The sequence below is a fragment of the Pseudochaenichthys georgianus genome, chromosome 5, assembly GCF_902827115.2.
Source record: "Pseudochaenichthys georgianus chromosome 5, fPseGeo1.2, whole genome shotgun sequence".
In the NCBI taxonomy this organism is placed as follows: domain Eukaryota; kingdom Metazoa; phylum Chordata; class Actinopteri; order Perciformes; family Channichthyidae; genus Pseudochaenichthys; species Pseudochaenichthys georgianus.
In genome coordinates this window covers 24,313,656-24,336,213 of record NC_047507.1, presented here as the reverse complement: position 1 = coordinate 24,336,213, position 22,558 = coordinate 24,313,656, and the positions used below count along the sequence as shown (strand labels likewise).

The following is a 22,558-nucleotide window of genomic DNA, read 5'->3' as shown; positions in this document are numbered from 1 at the left end:
TTCCGTGAACGACACAGACACCACTAAAAAAACTACATCTCCGCCATTTGTAAGAGAGCAAACACTTCTTGCATCAGCGTGTATGGACTACGCTCACCGGCAAAGTTACTACCAGTACTAGCTGCTACTTGTCTTGTTTTAAAGTCAAATATATTGTCAGCACTAAGGCCAAGTAAATCCCGATATAACACTGTGGCTACAAACATCCTGATGAAACTATTCGTCAGTGAAGGCAACCCGCACTGCCTGAAAGTGTTAGCAGCTGTAGAAGTGAGTGGAGTTCAGTGTGATGTCCAGTATGTCAACCACGAAGGTAAGGGAGCATGGTTAGCTGAACACCAGACTGTATATCTAATTGTGAGGGTGACTTATATCTGATAACTAATCATAATATGTGGTTTAATCACGTTTGAATCGCGTGTGTGTGGTAACTGATGTGTACTGTTTAACTGCAAGCTAACGTTAGCCCTAGTCCTGACCAAATGCTAACTATCAATCACTGCTGACTGACAGCGCGTAGCATTTGAGAAGCTGCTAGAAATCTACTTTACTGCACATCACTGCTTTGTTCGTCTTCTGTAGTACCGTTTGTTAGTGCAGCCCAATGTAGCCTTTGTTTAGCAGTGCATACAGGTGTAGAGCTTACCTGTACAGCAGACAACCTACAGTACAACAGTAGCTAGGCTAAACTTCTCCTGCCTGGAACAGTCCTGGTTTACGTTACATTGTTTATGTTGTAATAACAGTGTAGAAAAGTCCTTGTTATATGTTAAATTCCTGCATTCAAAAATATTAATACAAATACAATAGTATAAGGATTGAAATATATTTTAATTACAAACAAATCTGAATCAGGTTTATTACTAAGTAGGTTTACAAAAACGAAGTTGCTTTTGTCTATAATAGTGCATGCATACACATCGTAATCAAACAACAGCCAATGCAGAAATATTTTGGAATAAACAGTAAAACAATGTTACTGTAGTTTTAATGAAGGCAAGGCAAGTTTATTTATATAGCACCTTTCAGCACCAGGCAATTCAAGGTGCTTTACAAAAATGAAAGACATTCAGACAAAGGCATTTAGAAACAGTAAAAGATAATAAAAGAAAAACAAAAAATGAAAACATTAAGAAAATGGCATTTAAAATCAGTCATTAAAAAGAAAAGCTAATAAAATAAACATTAAAAGATAAAAGTTACAGTGCAGTCTAAGATATGAATAGTTCAATTATTTCGGTTCTTGATTTTTTATTTATTCACAGAACCTCCCTTTGGAAATCCGAACATTTCCGTCCCGATTGTTAATTTAGACTGATTGTTTTCACCATGTTATGCTCGCATGACATCCACAATCGGACCCTCAGGAGGGTGTACTAGCCCCCTACTCTGCTTTGCGTTCCATAACAAAGTCTTTAAGTGTTACCTGAACACCCCGTGTTACCAAAACACTATTTTTCACCCGTCGGTGATGTGATACTTGTTCCTCAGTACAAATCACCTAAAAACTGATCGTAAACCCTGGCTACGATGGATATCCCAAATATCCTACTTTCGAGCAGTCCCTCTCATAAATGTCATGGAGAAATTAATTAAATTTAAAACATTACAAAAGAAAAAATACATGGATAAAAGTTACAGTGCAGTTTAAGATATGAATAGTTCAATTTAAAAGCAGCGACAAAAAGAAAAGTCTTCAGCCTGGATTTAAAAGTAGTCAGAGTTGCAGCGGACCTGCAGGTTTCTGGGAGTTTGTTCCAGATATTTGGAGCATAATAACTGAACGCTGCTTTACCATGTTTAGTTCTGACTCTGGGGACAGAAAGCTGACCAGTCCCTGAAGACCTGAGAGATCTGGATGGTTCATCATTTAGCAGGAGGTCAGAAATGTATTTTGGGCCTAAACCATTCAGTGCTTTATAAACCAGCAGCAGTATTTTGAAATCTATTCTTTGACACACAGGAAGCCAGTGTAAAGACTTCAGAACAGGAGTGATGTGGTCCACTTTCTTAGTGTTAGTGAGGACTCGAGCAGCGGCGTTCTGAATCAGCTGCAGCTTTCTAAGATCTTTTAGTGAGACCTGTGAAGACACCATTACACTAGTCAAGTCTACTGAAGATAAAAGCATGGACAAGTTTTTCCAAATCCTGCTGTGACATTAGTCTTTTAATCCTAGATATATTCTTTAGGCTGATTTAGTAACTGTTTTAATGTGACTGTTGAAACTCAGGTCAGAGTCCATGACTACACCTAGATTTCTGGCTTTATCTGTGAGAATGAGACAGTATTGTGCTGAAATGTAAAAAATAGTCAGAAGAAGGTGCAAGGTTCACCTTATGGAGTATAAGGAATGACTCACACGATGTTACAAAATGTGCATTAATGTGATGCAAATAAAAGTACTCATTGTGGAGAGTGGTCGGTTTCAGTATACCTTACATTATCTTACTTGATGATTTATATTGATTCATTAATGTGTTTATAAACTAGTAAAGGTGGTGATATTATTATTATAGGTAGTAGTAGTATTAATAATATCATAAGAAGTCTTATTTTGCACTATATATGAGAGCAGAGTAGGCCATCATGGCAAAAAAACGAAAAGGTTTGCCTACAAATTGGGCCAACATGTTCTGACTTTGACAAAAGTAAACACTTTGAACTTTTCTTGATATTGATTTGAACCAAAAAACCATTAATGGCTTTTGATCGTACCTATTACTCACAGTTGAAAATGTTGTCCAAAGAGTGGTTTAATGCCAGTAGTCTTCCCTAGGCTAAGCTTAATAATGATCATGAGATGGTGATTTTATTTTTGCATTGAGTCCATTTTACTACTGCTACAACTCTGAGTACTACTGCGACAGGGGCTATTTCTCTCAGACACATTGTCTTTGGAACTTCATCTTGGTGCTGTTGTGTAAAGGAATTAGATTCTAATTAAATGGTTCATTCCAGCTTTGGGCTTATGTTCTTGTCTCAGGCATGTGGGAGAGGCTTCACTCTCTTCAGTTCCAGATGTGTGCTAGTCCTCTGTGGGAGCTGATCACAGACAAAAAAAACAGTACCATCTGGCACACAGCCTCAGTGTGTGAATGAAGTGGACTCAGAGATATGTTATCTATACAAACAGTATTCGGTGTATGGAAGTACATTGTATCATTCATTTAACTATATATGTTGTTTAAAATGTGTGGAAATATACAGTACTGTTCTTCTACCTGAGCATAGAGCCAATACAACATTATTTAACAGTATTTCAAAACAAATATATTATCACAATCCCTCATTTAGTGATACATTCCAGTTAAAGAAGCTCAAATCCGGGACCTTCAAAGTGACCTTTGTGCGCTAGAGTGGTTATTCTAGTAAGAATTGAGGCTAAGAATTTGATCACAGGATTATCATTGACGCATATGAAGAGTCTTGTGTTGTTATTACTTCTCCTTACAGCTTTGGATTCAATATAATCTCTGTTTAGGAAGAACAAGCTCATATACCAGGCAATGTTATTTCTTGTTGTGTTTTACTGTTTTGTATTTGTTGTGATGCATCCGAACAAACATTGTGATCTGTTATTTTCTTTTAGAGAGAGTGGTGCCCTTCCTTAGCCGTCCAGCCCTGCCTGCCCTTCTCCTGCCCAGTGGACTGCATCTTTTCAGCTCCAATGCCATCTGCCGGTCAGTCGACGATAGACCCTCCTGCCAAGTTGGCATGAATATCAAGGCTGTTAACCAAGCCTCTCTATATCGGTTCTTAAACCCTTAATTAAGAATCAGATCAAAAACAAATTACACTTTTATCTCAACTTGTATCTAGTCATGCAGATTTCAGCTCATATTATACATCTGTGAGCCTTGCTAATGAAATGTGAGATGGATATCTCAAAACATGGGCAAGCCAAAGAAGGGATGTAAATTGTGAAATGTAAACATATTTCCATGTCATATTAAATGAATGATAAATCGGATAGTTACACTATAAAATGAAACAGGCTATAATAGCAGGGACATGTGTGTACTTTCCATTTATAATGTCTAGACTTTAATTACATTTTGAGGCACACTGTAACTAACTCGTGTAGGTGTCGATGTTAAAGATATTTGTATATATTTCTAGTGTGAGTTTGGTTGAAATCCCTTTGAAATGAAATAAACAGCATCTCTTTGACACACGTTCCCCTTATTCCCTTAGATACCTGTTTGAAGTAAGTGGAAAAGACTCCAGTGAACTTTGCAACCAGTGGCTTGAATGGGAGGCCACCGATCTTCAGGTAAGCCCCACATAAAATCATTCAGTATGCTGGTAATCTGTTGCATAAAACACTAAACCTCTTTGAGATGGAAAACTATTTTTAGCTCCTGCCTTTGAACGTTTTCTAATGCAGAATCCTCTCACTGTCCCTCAATGTGTTGCCAACGGGACATACATCCATGCAGCTATATGATTAAAGCTCATGCTCTCAAAAGAACAATTTGCTCTGTAGGGCTTAAGAAAATGAATTGTTTAACCTCAGTCATGCTTCTTTGGTTTACTTGCTTGATCTAGTGTCATTCAATCAATTCTAATTATCTCTGTTTTGTTTGTTTTGTGCAGCCCGCTCTGCTACAGGCCCTTCACTTGGCAGTGGTGCAGGGAAAAGGTTCAGAGGTGTCCAAGGTCCTCCAGGGGCCACTAAACTACTTGGAGCAAAGCCTGAGCAAGGGGAACACACCATATTTAACTGGGGTACAGCATCAACATCTCCTGTTAAGCTACTGCAGTACTTCTTTTTCTATTAACACTTACTTGCTATGTATGGTGTGAGCACATTTATAAGATAAGGACAAACCTACTCACTCAAACAATGCCTTTTTACGGCTATTTTTAACATATGTTCAAGTCAAAAGTGCATGATGCCTCTATGGAAGCTCAGCTGAGTCTCCTCGGTGCCACATCAGGCTCCTCAGGCAACATTTCTTTTTCTTTTTCTCAGCTGCTGATGTTGAGCTAGTGATACATTTTAAAACGATTTTTTTGGTGGAAGCGCTCCGTTACTGTGTGTTGCAGAAGTGCCTGAGTGTGGGGGGGTTGGTGTGGGATCAGTTCCCTGTGGTATTCGCAGCCCCTGAGGCAACAAGTCATCTGCGTCTGTCATATATTTAATGTGTACAGAAATGTGTTTTGTGAAGTCTCTTGGTAATTGGCATGGCTTGGAGGAGCCCTGTGTAAAGCTAAAGAAAACGGTGGTAAGCACACAGTGAGGCAGTACATGGAGTCCATATTTAGTGAGAAGCAGGCGCGGAAAAACAATCATGCTGAAAATTGTCCTTTTTTTCTGTATTGTTTAGGGCTTTGAAATCAAACAAACATTTTGGTTTTTGATGGAATAACAAGTAAATGAGACATGGAAATGTCAGTTATAATTTGTGTTTAATGTTTAAAAATATGTGTTTTGTTTCAGGAATCTGTTTCAGTTGCTGATGTTGTTTTGTGGGCTGCGCTGTACCCGGTTTTATCTGACGCTTCACTAGCATTGGGTAAGTAGTAATAAACGCTCAAAATTACCCAAATGTCTTCCTATGTTATAATGATCCCTTATGCAACCCTTTACATTTCTTGTCTACATTCCCCCCCCCCCCCCCCCCCCCCATTTCTTCCTTCCTTTTCTTCCTTCCTTACCATTTCCCGGCTTCTTTTCACTCTTTTAACAGGCGAGCGTGCGTCTATTAAGGCCTGGTTTGACCGTGGGGCTGTTATGCACAGTTGCCAGTCTGCTGCTCAGAAAGTGCTGCAGGGGAAAGGCCTGCAGGGCATGCAGAGCTACATGCAGAGGCAGCCTGCCCCCCCGAGCAGCCAGTGCAGAGACTCACAGCCATGCAACAGCAACCCAGCAGAGGTACTGTATCAGCCAGATCACCAGGATTACCATTACACTTAAAGCATTCTTATTGATCAAACGTCTTTCCGGGGTGCTTCAGTATGTACCTGAGTACACGTGTGCTTTTTTCAATTCTCATCACGGAAATGATTTATAGGTGATGGAAATACTTAGAAATGATAAATGACAGTGGTAATAGTTAAAACATTAAAGTAATTAAAAGAGCAGAATTGTTGAACAGATAAGTACTTGTGGCAATTACTAACATTATAAGTCTGTTAAGGTGTAACTCCCAATGAATGGCTCTATATCTGACTGTCTGTTTAGAGTGAGGAAAGTGAGCGCGCGGTGTCAGCAGAGGAGATGGAGACAGCTGCTCTCACCTGGAGTAAAGGTTTGAACACCTGCTCAATGGCTACAAGCAGACAGCACCCCATGTAAGTAATAGAAGCTGCTGCTCCTTATTCTAGGCAGATCATCTCATTTGGAGTTAAGTGCAGTAAGTGTGTGTATGTTGTGGTATAGGATGTTATATGATGTGGGCATAACAGCACTTCAGATCATCTTCCTGTGGGACTGTCCCATAGATTAATATGTTACTAATCATCACTGTTATATCAACCATGTTTTCTAAACTCATTAAAAGTGCATATGTCGACAGCAGAGTAAAGTGAGTTGAGCTTTAACACGAGTTACTAAATAGGAAGATTAAACCCTGGATCTGTTTGTTTCCTGTTAGTTTGCCACAGGAAGGCAAGCGGAACATCCTGCTCACCAGTGCCTTGCCTTACGTCAACAACGTCCCCCACCTGGGAAACATCATCGGCTGCGTCCTCAGCACTGATGTGTTCAGCAGGTAGAAATGCAGCACTCAGCGACCAACACATGCAGTGACATCATGCATCAAGCTGGACAAACTGGCTGGTTAGCTTGTGGGGTTGCTCAATCCATATGATTCAGATGAAGAGAGATGATAGGCGTTAATAAGAGTGGGGAAGATATGTTGGATATTTGTATAGGTTTTTTTAAATGACTTTCATTAAACGGGATGGTTTGACATTTCTCAAGTGGGGTTATATGAGGTTCTTATGCATAGTTCATACAGTAGATATGGTGGGAACACCCCCAACCTATTTACAGCAGTTGCTGTTTTTTAGTATTAGTTTGTTGCAGTTATTGTGTGACATTGGTGTTTTAAAGGGTTAATAAGAATGCAACAAATGTTTTATTTTTTGCAGGTAGAAATGTTATCTTGTAATTCCTTTTTTTCTGTATACTGTAGATGCAAACACAATATGGATAACCATAATATAGAAATCATCATTGACCTCTGTATCTAAAGGTGTTTGCATTGAGAGCTTGCATGATCTTGTGTGTATTTGAAATACAGGCATATGAAAATGTATAATGTTTTTAAAAAAAAGTTTGGAACATTACAAAGAAAACTGACTATCATCATCTTCTGTCTTACTGCACTGACTCCGTCCTCTCCTCTAAGATATGGCCGCATGCGAGGCTGGAACATGCTGTTTATCAGTGGCACAGACGAGTATGGCACAGCTACAGAGAACAAGGCCAGAGAGGAGGGTCTGACCCCGCAGCAGATCTGCGACAAGTACCATGTCATTCACTCAAACATCTACAAGTGGTTCCAGATTGACTTCGACTTTTTTGGCAGAACCACCACCGAAAAGCAGACGGAGTGAGTGAATGCAAGGAAGAAGGGTGCACATTGTAAAATGTTATCTACGGATTTGTGGGAAATCAAAGACGAGGCTTTCTTTCAGTCATAATCAAAGTTGAACAAAAAAGCTAATGATAAACAGAGAGGGGTCTCCAAAAAGAATCCAGAGCTCGTTTCAGGACCCTGGTCTTCTCCTGGGCTGCATGTGGTTCTGCTTGGCTTTCATGTTAAAGGGTAAACACGTTTCCATACGATTACTACACAATTATGTAACATAAGATTACTCTAATCTTGCAGTAAATAACAATGTGGATATAAATGGATTGAGTCCTGTCAAGCATAAATTCTACTCTATGTAATCTCAGAGATTATTGAGCATGGTTGTAGAATGTGGGTCATTACTTACATTTCTAACATTTACTAAAAATAAATAAGTAAAAGAAAATAAATCCTCTAAAAAAGTTGTTTGAATTTTTTAGTCAAGCAGCAAACTGTCTGAAACTATTGTTCTCATCTGTCACCTTTGAATAGTGCCAAATATATAAATAAACTGTTACAACAAACATCAACCAAGCCAAGGGTTGCCTGTACATTTCAATACAGGCAGTCAGGTGAAGCCCTTCTTTCTAATAATGCTTTAGTAATGTATTTATTCAGGAAATAGCATTACTTCTCGTTAGTTAAAAGAAAGGAAAGGCATTGGCAGAGTCGATCTAGGAATAATATATTAGACGTTTTGTTATAAAAATGATCTATTTCATCATATGGATGAGGCAGCAAGGCTGGAAGTATGAAAAGTATGGATTGTTGCCTGATGGAACTTATTGAACAGTTAAGCAATAGACTGTATGTGTATGGATATAAAGTGTCTAATTATTTTTTGTTTGCATAGTTGTTTAAATAGATTTTGAAAGATGGGCTTTTAGTACATACTTTTTCTTCTGTAAAGATCAGGCTTTAAATCTTGAGCTCGTACAAAAAACAGGATTATGAAGATAAAAACTCTTGTTTTATGGCTTTTACTTTGATGAGTAAAACATTAAAGGCATCAGACACAGTGCTCTAGAACCATGCTCTTTGAAAAATGAAACGGACCACAGGTTCAACTTTTTTCACGACATGGGCTTTAGGTGTTAACACTTACTTTTTAGATTTACAAATCCAACACCAAAGATTACAAAAAGCTCTGTTTTTTTCCAAATGTAAGACATTGTTCCTTTTTTTTACATTGCCGTATTTATAGATAACGTTTACACATGTTCTTGCCAACAGGTCAGAGCAGTATCAGTCTGAGCATGAAAACATAAATGCCGCCAGGGTTTAATGACACATTTTTTAACATGTTTGTCAGTGTGTTAATACAAAATATTTAAATGTTGTCTTTAATCCAAGGTACAACCCCCTGTGAATTAGCTTTCAACTACCTTTGTTATATTTCAGAATCGCCCAGAATATTTTCTGGAGAATCCACAAGCATGGTTTTCTAGTGGAAGACACGGTGGAGCAACTACGGTGTGAAAAGTGCCAGCGCTTCCTCGCCGACCGCTTCGTGGAAGGCATCTGTCCCCACTGCAGCTACCCAGAAGCCCGTGGTGACCAGTGTGACAAGTGTGGGAAGCTCATCAACGCTGTGGAGCTCAGGGTGAGTTGAAGCAGATTGTGTATGATAACAAGCAAGACGAAGGATGATCATGATGTTAGAAAGTGAATGGTGGCAGTAGCAGCTGCTATAATAGTTATATTCCATACTGTAATTGTTTGCTGCTGTCCCGTTCAGGAACCCCAGTGTAAGGTCTGCAAAGAGACTCCATCCATCCGCTCCTCCAAACATCTTTTCCTGGACCTGCCAAAGGTATGCTTCTTAAATTGAATGAGAATGGCCTTGGTTGTCCATTCTGCAGTTTAGATTACGATTTTTTGCACACTGGTGTTGAGACAGACTTTTTTAGAAAGTACAAACGGCAAGTAAAAAGAAGAATAAAAAGCTTGGAAATACAGTTATCCGTGTTGTAATTATATAGTATCATACAAACGGCTTTACTCTTCCTAGAGCTGTGGTTTGGAGTTAAGACATTTAATGTTTTTTTAATGTTTTTTTTTTTTTTTCTACCTCTTTCTCTCATGCAGCTCGAGGGTCAGTTGGAGCAGTGGCTGGATAAGTCAACCAGCACAGGTGACTGGACGGCAAATGCCAAACAGATCACTCGCTCCTGGCTGAGAGATGGACTCAAACCTCGCTGCATCACTAGGGACCTGCGGTGGGGAACGCCGGTACCTCATCCTGACTTCAAAGAGAAGGTCTGCTATTGTCTTGTTTTACATAACAAATCTGGTCTTTCCCTTGTTAATAGTCTATTATATAGTATTAAAAAAACGTGCACATACCACCCTGTATTTCTTTCTTATTTTTCTAAGCATAACAAAGCCTTACTGCCCTGCTGAAAGCTAGCAATTCATATCTAGGTTCAGAGTCCTAATTAAACATTTAAAATGACTTAATTAGCTGTTTACATATGCTGCAGTAACTGATGATGCGGCAGTGCTCACTGTAAGAGTCTTCAGGTCAAAACATAAATACCAAAGGGAATTTTAATTAACATTAACATCTTAAGGACTTTTCCATTACTCCTAAGCTTTGTGTGCTTTTTACTAGGATTCATTTGTTTTGGAATCACTTCCTAACATAAAGTCCCTCTCTTTCTCTGCAGGTGTTCTACGTGTGGTTTGATGCCCCCATTGGTTATCTGTCCATTACTGCTAACTACACCGACCAATGGGAGAAGTGGTGGAAGAATCCTCATCAGGTAACTCAACCCACCCTCGCTCCTTCCCCCCTTCATGTCAGACGTTATGAGCCGAGCAGAGTACTGATGCACAAACATGGTACAGATTTTACCCGCTGCACAGCACAGAATGTGATTGCTTTTTTCATTGCCCCATCTGGTCTTCTGCAATCTCATTTAAAACACAGTTTCATTCCTAGCCCCATATAACACTAACGGAATTCAGAGCAAGGCATAACCTCTTCAATAATGAATAAAATGCACAATCAGTTTTGCACACACTATATACTGAGTAGGAGACAATACAGCTATTTGAACTTCCTCTTCAAGATCCCTCCCTCGGACATAAAGTCTCATCATCTGTTTTTAGAATTTCCTGATTGTTTTGTTGGTCATTATGCTGTTTTTAGTGTGTGTGTGTGTGTGTGTGTGTGTGTGTGTGTGTGTGTGTGTGTGTGTGTGTGTGTGTGTGTGTGTGTGTGTGTGTGTGTGTGTGTGTGTGTGTGTGTGTGTGTGTGTGTGTGTGTGTGTGTGTGTGTGTGTGTGTGTGTGTGTGTGTGTGTGTGTGTGTGTGTGTGTGTGTGTGTGTGTGTGTGTGTGTGTGTGTGTGTGTGTAGTGTGTGTGTAGTGTGTGTGTAGTGTACATTTTTTATTACTTGTAAAGCTATCGCAGCTACCAACACATGCAGTGACATCATGCATCAAGCTGGAAGCACTTGCTGGTTAGCTTGTGGGGTTGTATTGGGTTGCTCAGTCCATTTGATTCAGATGAAGATGAAGATGAGATGAGTTAATAAGAGAGAGGAAGATATGTTGGATTTTTGAATAGGTTTTTTTAAGTACTTTCATTAAACAGGATGGTTTGAAATGTTTCAAGTTGGGGTTCTTATGGATTTAAATTTTCCTTGCAGCACACAGCAGTTGCTGGTTTACAGCCTGAAGCCTAGTTTGTTTCAGTTATTGTGTGACATTGGTGCTTTAAATCAGCAGATAAGTATTCTTACTAACCCTTTAAATTAAAGGTTTACTACTAACCCTTGAAATTAAAGGGAGTAAGAAAGCTTCTGTTCTGTGGGATAAAATGACTGATATATTTATGGAGTCAGGTGGTCTTGGCGAGAGCGTGGAATTATGTATAACTACTTCAATTGCATTCGGAGGTAAAGTGATGAAAATATTCTAGATATAGTGTACACTTAAACAGATATTGATTTTTTTATTTGGGTAAAGTACATTCAGAGCTATCCCTTTCAACTGCAAGTTCTTTATAAACCCTATATGGATTTTTTTCATATATATATATATGAAAAAAATCCAACATGTCTTCCTAACTCGCTCCGACTCATCTCTCTCCATCTGAAACCCCACGATTGAGCTTCTGTAAAGTGTGTGTGTGTGATGGCCTGTGTTTGTAGAGAGGGAGAGAGATGGGGGTGGGGAGAGCTGATAAGTCCTCTTTGAACTGGATGATCTCATGATGATCTAATATGATGTCATCTCACAGTGCAGCGTTTTGTCTCTGCCACTAGGTGGAGCTGTACAATTTCATGGCCAAAGACAATGTGCCGTTCCACAGTGTGGTGTTTCCCTGCTCCCTACTGGGAGCTCAGGACAACTACACTCTGGTCAACCACCTCATCGCCACTGGTGAGCACCAATTCTGATTACCTGATTTTACTGATTCAATATTACTACTATTTATAATTTAAGGTTCAGCACTGACATTCACTTATTTTGTCAATTCCCCCACAGAGTATCTGAATTACGAGGACACCAAGTTCTCCAAGAGCCGTGGTGTGGGTGTGTTTGGAGACATGGCCAAGGACACCGGCATCCCATCTGATGTGTGGCGCTTCTACCTCCTGTACGTGCGTCCAGAGGGACAGGACTCGGCTTTCTCCTGGGCCGACATGGCTCTGAAGAACAACTCTGAGCTGCTCAACAACTTGGGCAACTTCATTAACAGGTTAGTTAATTCAAATGTTTAAAAAAATCCTTTGCTTGTGTTAAGCCGATAGTATGAAGAAAGGAGCCTAACAAAGTCACTTGTGCTTCTTGGTCCTCTTCGTGTGTCACTGTTTCAATTTCAATTTAAACTGATTTGATCGGCTCAGATAAATCACTAGTAAAAACATAGTGTTTCACTCCAAAAGTAAATTTGAAGCACATAACTGTCATGCAGTCCAATTAACAACTAAGTTTTCAGATTGTTGTACTCATTGAAAAAAACCTCTGTTAGAGCTGTAACTTAAAAGAGGCTCACCCTAGTTTTCTAAATTTGTTTGGGATGGCGTAATTTAGCCCCAATTACATTGCCTCAAATGATTTTTAAAAGATCAGGGTTTAATCCCACATCAAAGATTTTTCTCAGCAGCATTTTCTCAAAGTACCTTGATCTTCAAAATGTGTCTGGGGCAGCAGCGTTGATGCCTAATTGGTTTGAAAATATCTTGTAGATTGCATCCAGCCTTAGGTGTTGGAGGTAAAAAGTATTCTGCCTCAAAAAGGGGAATTCTGTCCTTGCCTGGATTTAGTGACTAAAAAACTACAGGCAGTGTGTCCATCTTGGAAGCCTTTTCAAATCCATAACAAATGTTTGGCTCTAGCTTATCACAATTCAGTAGAAACAGTTTTGACTATTCCACAAACAATCAGCTTCAGCACCAAAATGGGTTCTTAATTAATAGATTAACTAATATATAGATATGACTTTATTGATAAAGAGGATTCAGTTACTGTAACAGAATACTCTCTATTGCCCCAGGATGAAAACAACTCGGGGTTTGGTCATTCCACAAATTAAAGGCTCATTAAAACAAATTAAGAATGCAGGTCACTCAAAGTGTAGTCGCACACATCAAAATCACAGCTCAGTGTAAACATGATGATGGTATGGCAGACCTTCCTTAGAGGCCGAGTTGTTTTTTTAAATATAGAACCGTCTGTTGCATCAGACATGACAAAGCCGTTCTGACTTCAAACATCTTCCTGATGTGCCCATGAAACTCATTCCTAAAATGACTGGCTCGAGACACAACTACAATGTAGAGGAGTTGTAAATAGGCTCACTATAGCACACTGTTAGTTAGTTTACACTTTCAGATCACTATATTACATCCGGCAACACAATCTGTAATATAACGCCAGTCTAATAAAATACCCTTCTCCATTTGAGCGATCTGTCTCTTTCCTTTGTTTCTCTTGATGCCTCTCTTACTCCACATTTTTCCTTGACCCATATTTCTTCTTTCTTTTTTTCATATTTGTTGACCCCCCCCTTTCTCTCGCTTCTTCTCTTCTCCAGAGCTGGCATGTTTGTCACCAAGTTCTTTGAGGGCTGTGTGCCTGCGATGGAGCTCCAGCAGGAAGATAAGAGGCTCCTGGCTCTGGTGGGCTGGGAGCTGCAGCAGTACATCCAGCTCCTGGACAAAGTCAAGTAAAACTAAGCAAATGGCATTACCGTCAAACGGTTGAACTGTTGATATTACTGATTGAAAATTATCCAAATTTAAAAGGGTGTATTTCAGTAAGGGTAAAACATTCTACAAGATAAACCCATGCTTGGACCTCTACTGAAGTCCATTTGTATGAATGGGTCTCTTGTCAGCTTTCATCAAGTTTTCTCTGAAATCCCCTAGAATCCGTGACTCTCTGAGACACATCTTGAACATCTCTCGCCATGGCAACCAGTACATTCAGCTCAATGAACCCTGGAAGAAGATCAAGGGAGGAGACACCGAAAGGTGAGATGTCCTTGACCAGCTAAAGACAATATGTCGCTGCTGTAGATTTATACAAGGTAGATAGTGTATTTTACTCCCATTGTGTTATTTTATATTGTATGTATTCCCTGTACAGCACTTTGGTCAACTGAGGTTGTTTTTAAAGGTGCTATATAAATAAATAAAGATTGAGATAGAGCTAGAGCTGTGGTGCAATTTTTTTAATTCTCATTTCATGACGACAAAGTACCTCTCACCTAAAGAAAATGTGAAAAAGGATTATTTTAAGAAAGAAATATTTGTATGAACAGCCAACTAAAAGAGCAGTGTTTAAGATGTAATTTCTGTCAATTTTAAGATTTACCAAACATGAACTGTTCTCCCTTCCCCCCCCTGCAGGCAGCGTGCGGGCACAGTCACCGGTGTGTCTGTGAACATCGCCTGCTTGCTGTCAGTGATGCTGCTGCCATACATGCCGACGGTCAGCCAGACCATCAGGGATCAGTTCAATGCCCCTCAGTCTTGTGTCGATACCATGTTGCAAGGCACTGGCACCTTTGTATGTTCCCTGAGTGCCGGCCACCGCATTGGCACTGTGAGTACGACCTAAGAACACACACACACACACACACGGTCCATACACACACACACCTGTGGAGCCTCCTGTATGTAGATGCTGGGTGATACAATGAGCATGCAACAGTCTGTCAATATGTCAAGACTCTGGAGGACATTACAGTCGTGTGAACACATACACACTCTTGAGAATAACAACCTGGACAGTGTTTGGAGGCCTCAGGTTGCTCTCAGGCCACTTGTCCCTTCAGGCCTAATTGTGGTGAGCGGTGTGTCAACGCTGCATTCGATTCTCCAAGGCTACCATGATTCGTGACTAAAGTCTCCAGACAAGGAATAGTACAGCACACTGTTCTAATGTTACATGAATCATAAACAATTCTGACATTTCACGCGGTGCTGCATTTAAGTGGTGATTATGATCCAAACTCTACATTTCTCAGACATAGTTATCTACTTTACTCACTTGCATAATCCTCTTTGTTCAAAGGCGAGCACAGAGCCTCCGGGTTACATGTTCCAGCTACACTGGCCCTGGGCTGGATCCAAAATCACAACTTTTTTTAATTCATTCTTAAATTCTTTTGAATTTCAACTTTTTTGTTCCCCCTTTAATTCCAAGGTCAGTCCTTTGTTCCAGAAACTGGAGGTGGACCAGATTGAGGCTTTGAAGAAGGAATTTGGTGGACAGCAGGTATTTGATGTTTATGATGCCTAACGGAGTTCAGTCAGATCTTGTTGTAATATAGGTTGACTATTTATGAATAATGAAATAAGAAAGAATTTGATCATGCGTAGTCGTTAACGGGTTTCTGTCAAACTTTCATCACAAATAAGAATGTGTCCGTACTCTTTTGAGACATGAGCTAACACACTGTACGTTTTTGAATTATGTATGAACCATCCATCATATAGATAACAAATAATCCCTCTCTTAACCTTCTGCTCAATCGCCTGCCTCTAGTCTGACGATGAACCGCCTAAAAAAAAGGTATTGAGCGACATTTGTTTGCGTTGAGTCAGTCCGCGTTGGTTATGCTGTGTCCATATTGATTACTGCATGCCTTCACTAACACTAGCAGCTCATCTAACATCCTCTGATTTTTTGTTTTTATGCTAATCCCTTTGAATGCTGTGTGTTTTAATGTCCATACACACTTCATGACTCGTAAACTCCCGTCGACATTTTGAGTGATGAGTGATATTGTCTGAAATGAAGTAAGTCGTCTCTTGAAATAATAACCATAAACGCCTCAAATTCATACATCTTCATCTGTCTGTTTCCGCACTCAGAAGACCGCTCAGAGCGCTGGCAGCCCCCCGCCCGCCGCTGGGCCAGCTGCTGCTGCTGCTGAGGTGGTAGCGGGGATCGGAGCGGACCCAGAGAAAGCCAAGCAGCTCACTCAGGCTGTAGCTGAGCAGGTGAGAACGCTGGCTAGTGGCAACACACGGGCCATCGACTGTAAACACAATTCTTACGGGTTTTTTTTCAATAAATGTGTAATATTATTTTACTAGAACAAGATTCACTTTATTTTATTGTTTTGTCTTTATAATCTTTGTGCAAAAGGGATATTTAATAAATGTGATGTCTTCTTGGCCGTACGGGAATGAACGCGATGTTCGTAAACATCTAATCACGGACGCAACAAACTACGGCCGCTGAACTAAATTACTACACTTTTTAAAAGCTAAATTTGATCATTAACTCTATTTCAAAAAGTATCTGCTAACGCTTAAGATTGTAATTAAATGATCATAATCATTTCATTTGAAATGAAATTTGAATTTAACGCGGCGGTTAAATTTTTGGGAATCAAACGTTTAATTTCTCAGTATTTCTGAACCCAGACAAACACGTACATTTACAAAATTCTCAAATTGGTTAATTACTTTATATTTGACAAAAAAGCTTCCAACATCAATCCATCCTTAGAATCTCAAATGTTTAATCAAAGACACATTTGGGCGTCAAAATTCAATTTCAACACTGTCATTTTTTTCTATCATAGGGCGAGAAGGTGCGAGAACTCAAAGCCCAGAAAGCGGAGAAGGCGGCGATCACAGCAGAGGTGGCCAAACTGTTGGACCTAAAGAAACAGCTGGCTCTGGCTGAGGGGAAGAGCTCTGACCCGCCACCTCAGAAGGGCAAGAAGAAGTGAGACGGGAAGTAAAAAGGGAAAGCTACATGATGGAGGTTAGTGAGAGGAAGGGAAGAGTAGAATGGTTTGAGGTATGATTGTAGGGAAACAGGAACAAGATGTACACTAAGAGAGATGTGAGGGTATTAGCTTAAGGCAAAGCCGTGACAGGATCTAAGACAATGTGGTATTGGCACTGAGGACTAATGAAATGCTGGATCGGCCGACGGGGAAATGCAAATGCACAAAGAGAGACTCAGCTACAGAAAGGAGGGATTTTTCCAAATCCCTACACCAAAAGAAACTGATTTGATACTCTCCCTGTGATAGTCAGCAGCATACCATATTAGCGTTGGAAGGTGTGTTGCGCATTTTTAAAGATTTATTTTATATCCTCTGGAAAATTGTGTTTTTGCTACAAATACTTTTTGGATTCAGAAAAGAAATTGATTTTATTTCGTCTGAAATTGTCTTTACTCCCCAATTCTCAATTACCCTTATTTTCTAATAATATAAATTGATTTATTAATGGAAACAAATAAACAATTCATGACACAAGAAATTGCACATTTGTTTCTTTATTGCAAATTTGGGATTACAATGAGGGATAAAATAAATAGTATGGTAAAATACATGTATTTAATGCTATCAATGGTAAACGACATGCATACCGGTATTATTCTACGATTAACAGTTTTTGTGAATGCAATGGGAAAATAACAGATGATATGTTGGCTTTATACAGTACAAGCCATTACAGTACAGTATATATATTACAGCGTTATATAAAAATAGTAAATCATGGTAAAACTGTGTGGTTATTATTCTACAAATCCCCATATTGATAGAAAAGGTCAGCTGACAAAGTACAGCCGGGTCCTACTAACTTTATCTAAATACACATACACACAAGCCATGGGTTATACAAAAGTAAGAAAGATTATGAATTATCTCAACAACAACAAAAATCATTCTCTCATACTCACACTGGGCACTTTCAGACTTTTCCTGAGCTCCTATAGTCTCCACAAATTGGGGCAAATAATCTCTGCTAGCCTAATTGCAGCCCTTAACGCAGGAGTTACAATTATTGCAAAATGGTGGGAATGGATGACAATGAAATGCACTCTCTCAATTCAATTCCTTTTTGTTCAACATACTAAGAAATCCAATGCTCGTAACCATTTCTGCCATCTTATTTAATGGAACTTAGTGTTAGGCATTCTTTAAAAAACATTCTTCAAAACCACAGTATCATCGTCTGTTCTTCCTTTATACATGCTGTGTCTTTTATCTTTGCCGCATTGCTGTTGCAGCCCCTTCTCGTCTTTCATCACTTTCACTACTACTTGCCATTTTAAGCTCTGTGTTTTCCCAAAATCCTCTTGCTTATAAAATATATCTTTGGTTTCCCTCCTTTCTAAGAGGCATTTCATGTTGACCTGTTTTACACTTGACCCCACCACTGCTTAATCCAATTCTGTAGGAACTGCCATCTTTCATTTCTCTCTTCCATCCTGTGCATCATTCTTCTCTCATTTCCTGGTGTTGACTAGTCTCTCTATCAGGGCTCTACGTGTCCTTTGTACCTCCTCTCCCAGCCTGTCGATTTCAGATTTCAAGCGCTCGTTCTGCTCAGTCAGCTCCTGTACCTTCCTCTCGTTCTCCTGCTCTTTCTCTTTGCGACTCTTTTTGGCAGATGAGAATGATGAGGATGTGAGCTGTGTGGAGGAGGCAAAAGAGGACAAGGCACAGTTGGTCCTTTTGCGTTTTCCCAGACGGGAGGACTGGTAGTCAGAGGGAGAAGAAACGGGTGAGGAGGGAGAAGAACAATTCTGAGATGGGGACTGGGAGGCTGAGGAGGAGCTGGATGGAGAATCGGGGACACAAGGCAGTTCCTCCTCGCTGGCTGAGGGGGACGCAGCGCAGACATTATTAGCTTGGTGGTGGTGGTGGTAATAATAGCCACCGCTGATCACTGCTCCGCTCGGATCCACCATTCCCACTCCTCCTTCACTCAGCAACTCGAAAAACTCAGGGGGCAGCAGATCACTGCCGCCTCCTGTGGAACTCTCGCCACTTCTCCCACTCTCAGCCTCTGGCCGCCGCTCCTCTGCAACTGCTGGACTCATGCTGGAGGAGGAGGAAGAGGATGAGGAGGAGGTGTGGTGCAGAGGCTGGGAGTTGTGGATCTCCTCTTTTGTCCTCTGGACCCCTTCGCCCCACGTCTGGCCTCCGTCCGTTAGCCACGTCAGGGAACAACTCTCCAGAACATCCAGAAACTCCGGCTCTTTCTACAAACACAAAACGCAAACGTCAACATCGGCCAAAACACATCAAACATCACAGCCTAAGGTGAATAACCATCACTGAGTATGTGAATGCAACTTTTTAAAAGAATGGTAAAACAAAGCAAAAATAAATAATTGATCAAAGTACGATGGACAACAAACACTCGCACTCCTCAAGGGTGTGATAGACATTTCACTCTTCAAGCTACTGACCTCGGTGTATGTGGGGGCACGTGCCAGTTTTGCCCCTCCCGTGTCGGAGCCCAGAATATCCTGCAGGTCCTCATACCACGCCTCCAACTCTGCACCACACAGCGGCCCCACGCCAGGGGGGTACGGCGGGGGCAGGTGTAGCCACTCGGCAGTCATCTCGCCAGTCAGTCGCAACACACAGGTACTCGGCCACACGGTTCACACTGGACCTGGGGGGGACACAGAATGTTACAGACACTCTGCCGTGATCATTTTTTACTGCTCTGCAACTGGTTGAGTTATAGTTTGTAGGTATGCATTAATAAAAGATGGGGTGAACTTTTACTGAGACTATTACAAGAAGACCTAATAATAATACCATAATGAATCAAAACTAGTCCACAGTACATTAAATCACGGCAATAGAAAAAGCTAATAAATCGGCATTTAAGGCGGGACAAATATGTGTATTGAAAATGTTGATGACTATCACGAAGTTAATATGAAAACAAAAAAGTATTTAATCAAAATATTGATTCTAGAAACAGGCAGCATTAAGAATGTAAAATAGGAGAATTTACCTTTTAGAAAAGTCTCTGTTAATCAAGTCTGCCAATTTGTTGGAGATAGCTTGTCCCAACAATCCTGTAAGAGAAAATAAATATTCAAAAAGTAAGTCTTTGAAAATATGGTGCCTGAAATGTGCTGAGATTTCAGAATTAAACTGATGATTTGCACAAAAGGAAACACGGGTAAATGTGCCTTCTTTTTTCTTTTTTTAACGGATGGCTTCTTTGGAAAAGGACAAATTAATTTCAATAATTTATCATTTACAAAATGTTAAATTGATCAACATGGATGGAGAATATAAAGATCCTGTCACGTAATGCTTGTAAACAAAGACCATTATGTTCCCTAGTGCGCCCCCTGCTTTCTACGGTCCTCAAAACACGTTTGGATCGATAAACAAGAGGTTAAACGATAAATAGATCTTTATATTGATCCCTCAGGTCTGACAGTCAGGTTTACTGCTTTTATTAATGACGTAAGCTGTAAGTACCTACAGGTTTCAAACAAAACAACATCATGTATTTAATTATTGTATACAAAGCTTTTAACATGAAACATTTCATCTAAATAGAGTTCCTCCTCCTTTTATTGTGCAAATATAATTACAAAAAAAATAAAAAACATTGTTAGTGAATTGATGAATTACAAAACTGATTAAATATAAGAAATCCTCCTAACCTGATGACACATTTTAAACTTCACACATTTGGTTTGGCAAAACAGACCGTACCAATTATTTTCATTTTAAAACTATTTTATAATAATTTATTTTCTATATGTTAATATTTACTTTTTTAGTTGGGCTACATGTAAGCCAAGACAGTTACGTCATGGAAATGAATGTCCAGCAGGAGGAATGGGCGAAACAAAAGGAAACTAAAATAAATACAGAGGACAGGAGTGGGTTGGGAAAAAGACAAAGAGATATCAATTTATATTCATTAATTGGTAAACATTTACAATTATTGTATTGGTTAAATGTGTGAAAAATGGTAGCTGTCAAAAATAAAAGCCGTTCCGTTTCGAGCCCTATTAGACTCCTGCTGTCAGACGCTACACGGGGTTTGCTGATATGGTATTTTGTTCAAATGAAATGACACTTAATATAATCAAAGCAAAATATGTTGTCTATACAATTCACAGTATAATTTGTGAACGGTTGTTACGCTCAATATAAAAAAACATAAAAACAACTTTAAGTCCGTACAAGCGTTGACAACTTGTCAAACAGAAGCGGACAGCACAGAAAAATCACTCAGTGTAAATTATGATGGATTAAGACAACTGTTTTTTCTAAAATTGGCACTGGGAAATCTGCCAAATTCTTGCTTTTTTCTCTCCACCAGCCCACTTCAAGTTTAGTCTCCGTTACTCCCCGAAAGACTTAAAAACAGACTTCCTCTTCGCAGAAAACTATAATAAAACGAATGCCCACTTACCCTTTTTCGTTTATTCGTTCGCCGTCTCGACTGTCTTGAGCTCGAATGTGGATATTTTAGTAGAAATTGGTGATAGCTCATGTTAACCATTGTTCAGTCTTGAACGGCTGAATGTGATTCTTCGGAAACTCCCGGCGGTGTTTATATCGAGAGAGAGGCCAACCGAACTATGCATGAGAAGGTAGATCACAACCTATCCCCATAGGAGAGTAACAGGCGTTGAAGTGGTCTAATCAGGAGAGCGGAGTTGAGATATTTTCCTTAACGACATCCAATAGGGTGAGCCAAATCCGAACGGAGGCGGGGTCCAACGGCTGGTTTTCGCTCTATCCTGCATAGTTTGTGTGAGCAGCAATTGTGATGCAGTCATAAGACGGCCAGGACGAATTTGGGGTGTATGGGAGTCACATGAAAGGAATGATGCAATGCTTGGCAACCAATTTCTAGCTGGGGATAACACCAGCATAATCAGAACATGTTTTATTAAACAGTGTTGGCTCTAACTCAAATCTAAAAATATACATATATGCATGGATATCTAATGTCGAAGAATTGTTTGTTTCCCGAACAAAAAAGCTGAATCGATTTTCTCACGGATTTTTTTTTTTATCGTATGAAAGAAAGTATCTATTTAATGTTTATTTTTGTATTAAGTAAATGCCATCTGATTGTTTTCACCTGTTTTTTTACATCAGGTGATTTTCTCAATATTGTCCGAGCCTGACATTGCACACCTTTTACGCCATCATCCACGAGGGGAAAACAATAATAACCGATCCTCCCCTTTAAATCACAGTATTCTTTTTTACCAAGTGTGATTCTGGAAGACACATGTCTTTTATTTGTCCGGTATTTGTAAAATGCCATAGACCGGACTTTGAGAGTTTGAGCACACATGTGGTGTCGTATTCTCATTCATTTCATACCGCGTGCTCTGTGGCAGCTCCGCGAGATATCAAAACACGCCCGGTCGATGGAGCGTGTGGCGCGAGCGCTGCTGGGTGTGATCTAAAAGCAGACTGAGCTCCTTTTGGTGTGTCCGATTATTTATTCAGCTTTACGTTATACAATTAAGAAACATTTATTTTAGTTCATTATACAAACTTGTAATAAATAGATAGGTGTGCTATCATTTTTATCTGATGATTTGTGTTACTTTTTTTATTTGTCTATTGTTCCCCCTATAATAACTATAATACAAGGTTGCATTTTACAAGAATAACATAGGGTGCTACATCACACCAAAATAATAATTGTACAGCCATGGTTTGTTTAAAACATTTAAAAAAACGAATCTAA

General features: G+C 39.7%; 2 protein-coding genes across 5 annotated transcripts; one reads left to right on the top strand and one right to left on the bottom strand.

Annotated features, from left to right (window-relative positions):
* The first annotated feature begins 43 nt into the window (after positions 1-43).
* mars1 (methionyl-tRNA synthetase 1) lies at positions 44-17,287 on the top strand. 3 transcript variants are annotated; one of them, XM_071203173.1, is made up of 23 exons: positions 223-313; positions 1,805-1,880; positions 3,591-3,681; positions 4,196-4,274; positions 4,598-4,729; positions 5,445-5,520; positions 5,695-5,879; positions 6,189-6,298; positions 6,601-6,717; positions 7,360-7,563; positions 8,986-9,187; positions 9,323-9,397; positions 9,673-9,843; positions 10,254-10,349; positions 11,858-11,975; positions 12,081-12,294; positions 13,633-13,764; positions 13,967-14,071; positions 14,450-14,645; positions 15,249-15,320; positions 15,591-15,617; positions 15,920-16,048; positions 16,639-17,287. In XM_071203173.1, exons 2-23 carry the CDS (start codon positions 1,859-1,861, stop codon positions 16,786-16,788), a joined length of 2,703 nt encoding a protein of 900 aa, XP_071059274.1. In that variant the 5' UTR covers positions 223-313; positions 1,805-1,858; the 3' UTR covers positions 16,789-17,287. The 3 variants fall into 3 exon arrangements, with proteins under 3 accessions (XP_033938244.1, XP_033938243.1, XP_071059274.1); XM_034082352.2 differs by lacking the exon at positions 1,805-1,880 and having other exon boundaries at positions 47-313; XM_034082353.2 differs by lacking the exons at positions 1,805-1,880; positions 15,591-15,617 and having other exon boundaries at positions 44-313; positions 16,639-17,286.
* A 42-nt stretch (positions 17,288-17,329) lies between these two features.
* ddit3 (DNA-damage-inducible transcript 3) lies at positions 17,330-21,439 on the bottom strand. Of its 2 annotated transcripts, XM_034082354.2 has the most exons (4): positions 21,260-21,439; positions 19,832-19,895; positions 19,272-19,480; positions 17,330-19,061 (listed from the first exon to the last, which is right to left on the bottom strand). In XM_034082354.2, the coding sequence occupies exons 3-4, from the start codon at positions 19,425-19,427 to the stop codon at positions 18,303-18,305; spliced, it is 915 nt and encodes a 304-aa protein (XP_033938245.1). In that variant the 5' UTR covers positions 19,428-19,480; positions 19,832-19,895; positions 21,260-21,439; the 3' UTR covers positions 17,330-18,302. The 2 variants fall into 2 exon arrangements, with proteins under 2 accessions (XP_033938245.1, XP_033938246.1); XM_034082355.2 differs by lacking the exon at positions 19,832-19,895.
* Positions 21,440-22,558: the final 1,119 nt, after the last annotated feature.

Coding starts and splice junctions, on each gene's coding strand:
- mars1 (XM_034082352.2), top strand. CDS start 211: ATGAAACTATTCGTCAGTGAAGGCAACCCGCACTGCCTGAAAGTGTTA. Junction 7,564..8,985: donor ACCACCGAAAAGCAGACGGA/GTGAGTGAATGC, acceptor GTTATATTTCAG/AATCGCCCAGAATATTTTCT. Junction 13,765..13,966: donor CAGCTCCTGGACAAAGTCAA/GTAAAACTAAGC, acceptor GAAATCCCCTAG/AATCCGTGACTCTCTGAGAC.
- ddit3 (XM_034082354.2), bottom strand. CDS start 19,427: ATGACTGCCGAGTGGCTACACCTGCCCCCGCCGTACCCCCCTGGCGTG. Junction 19,062..19,271: donor GTGCCCCCACATACACCGAG/GTCAGTAGCTTG, acceptor TTGTGTTTGTAG/AAAGAGCCGGAGTTTCTGGA.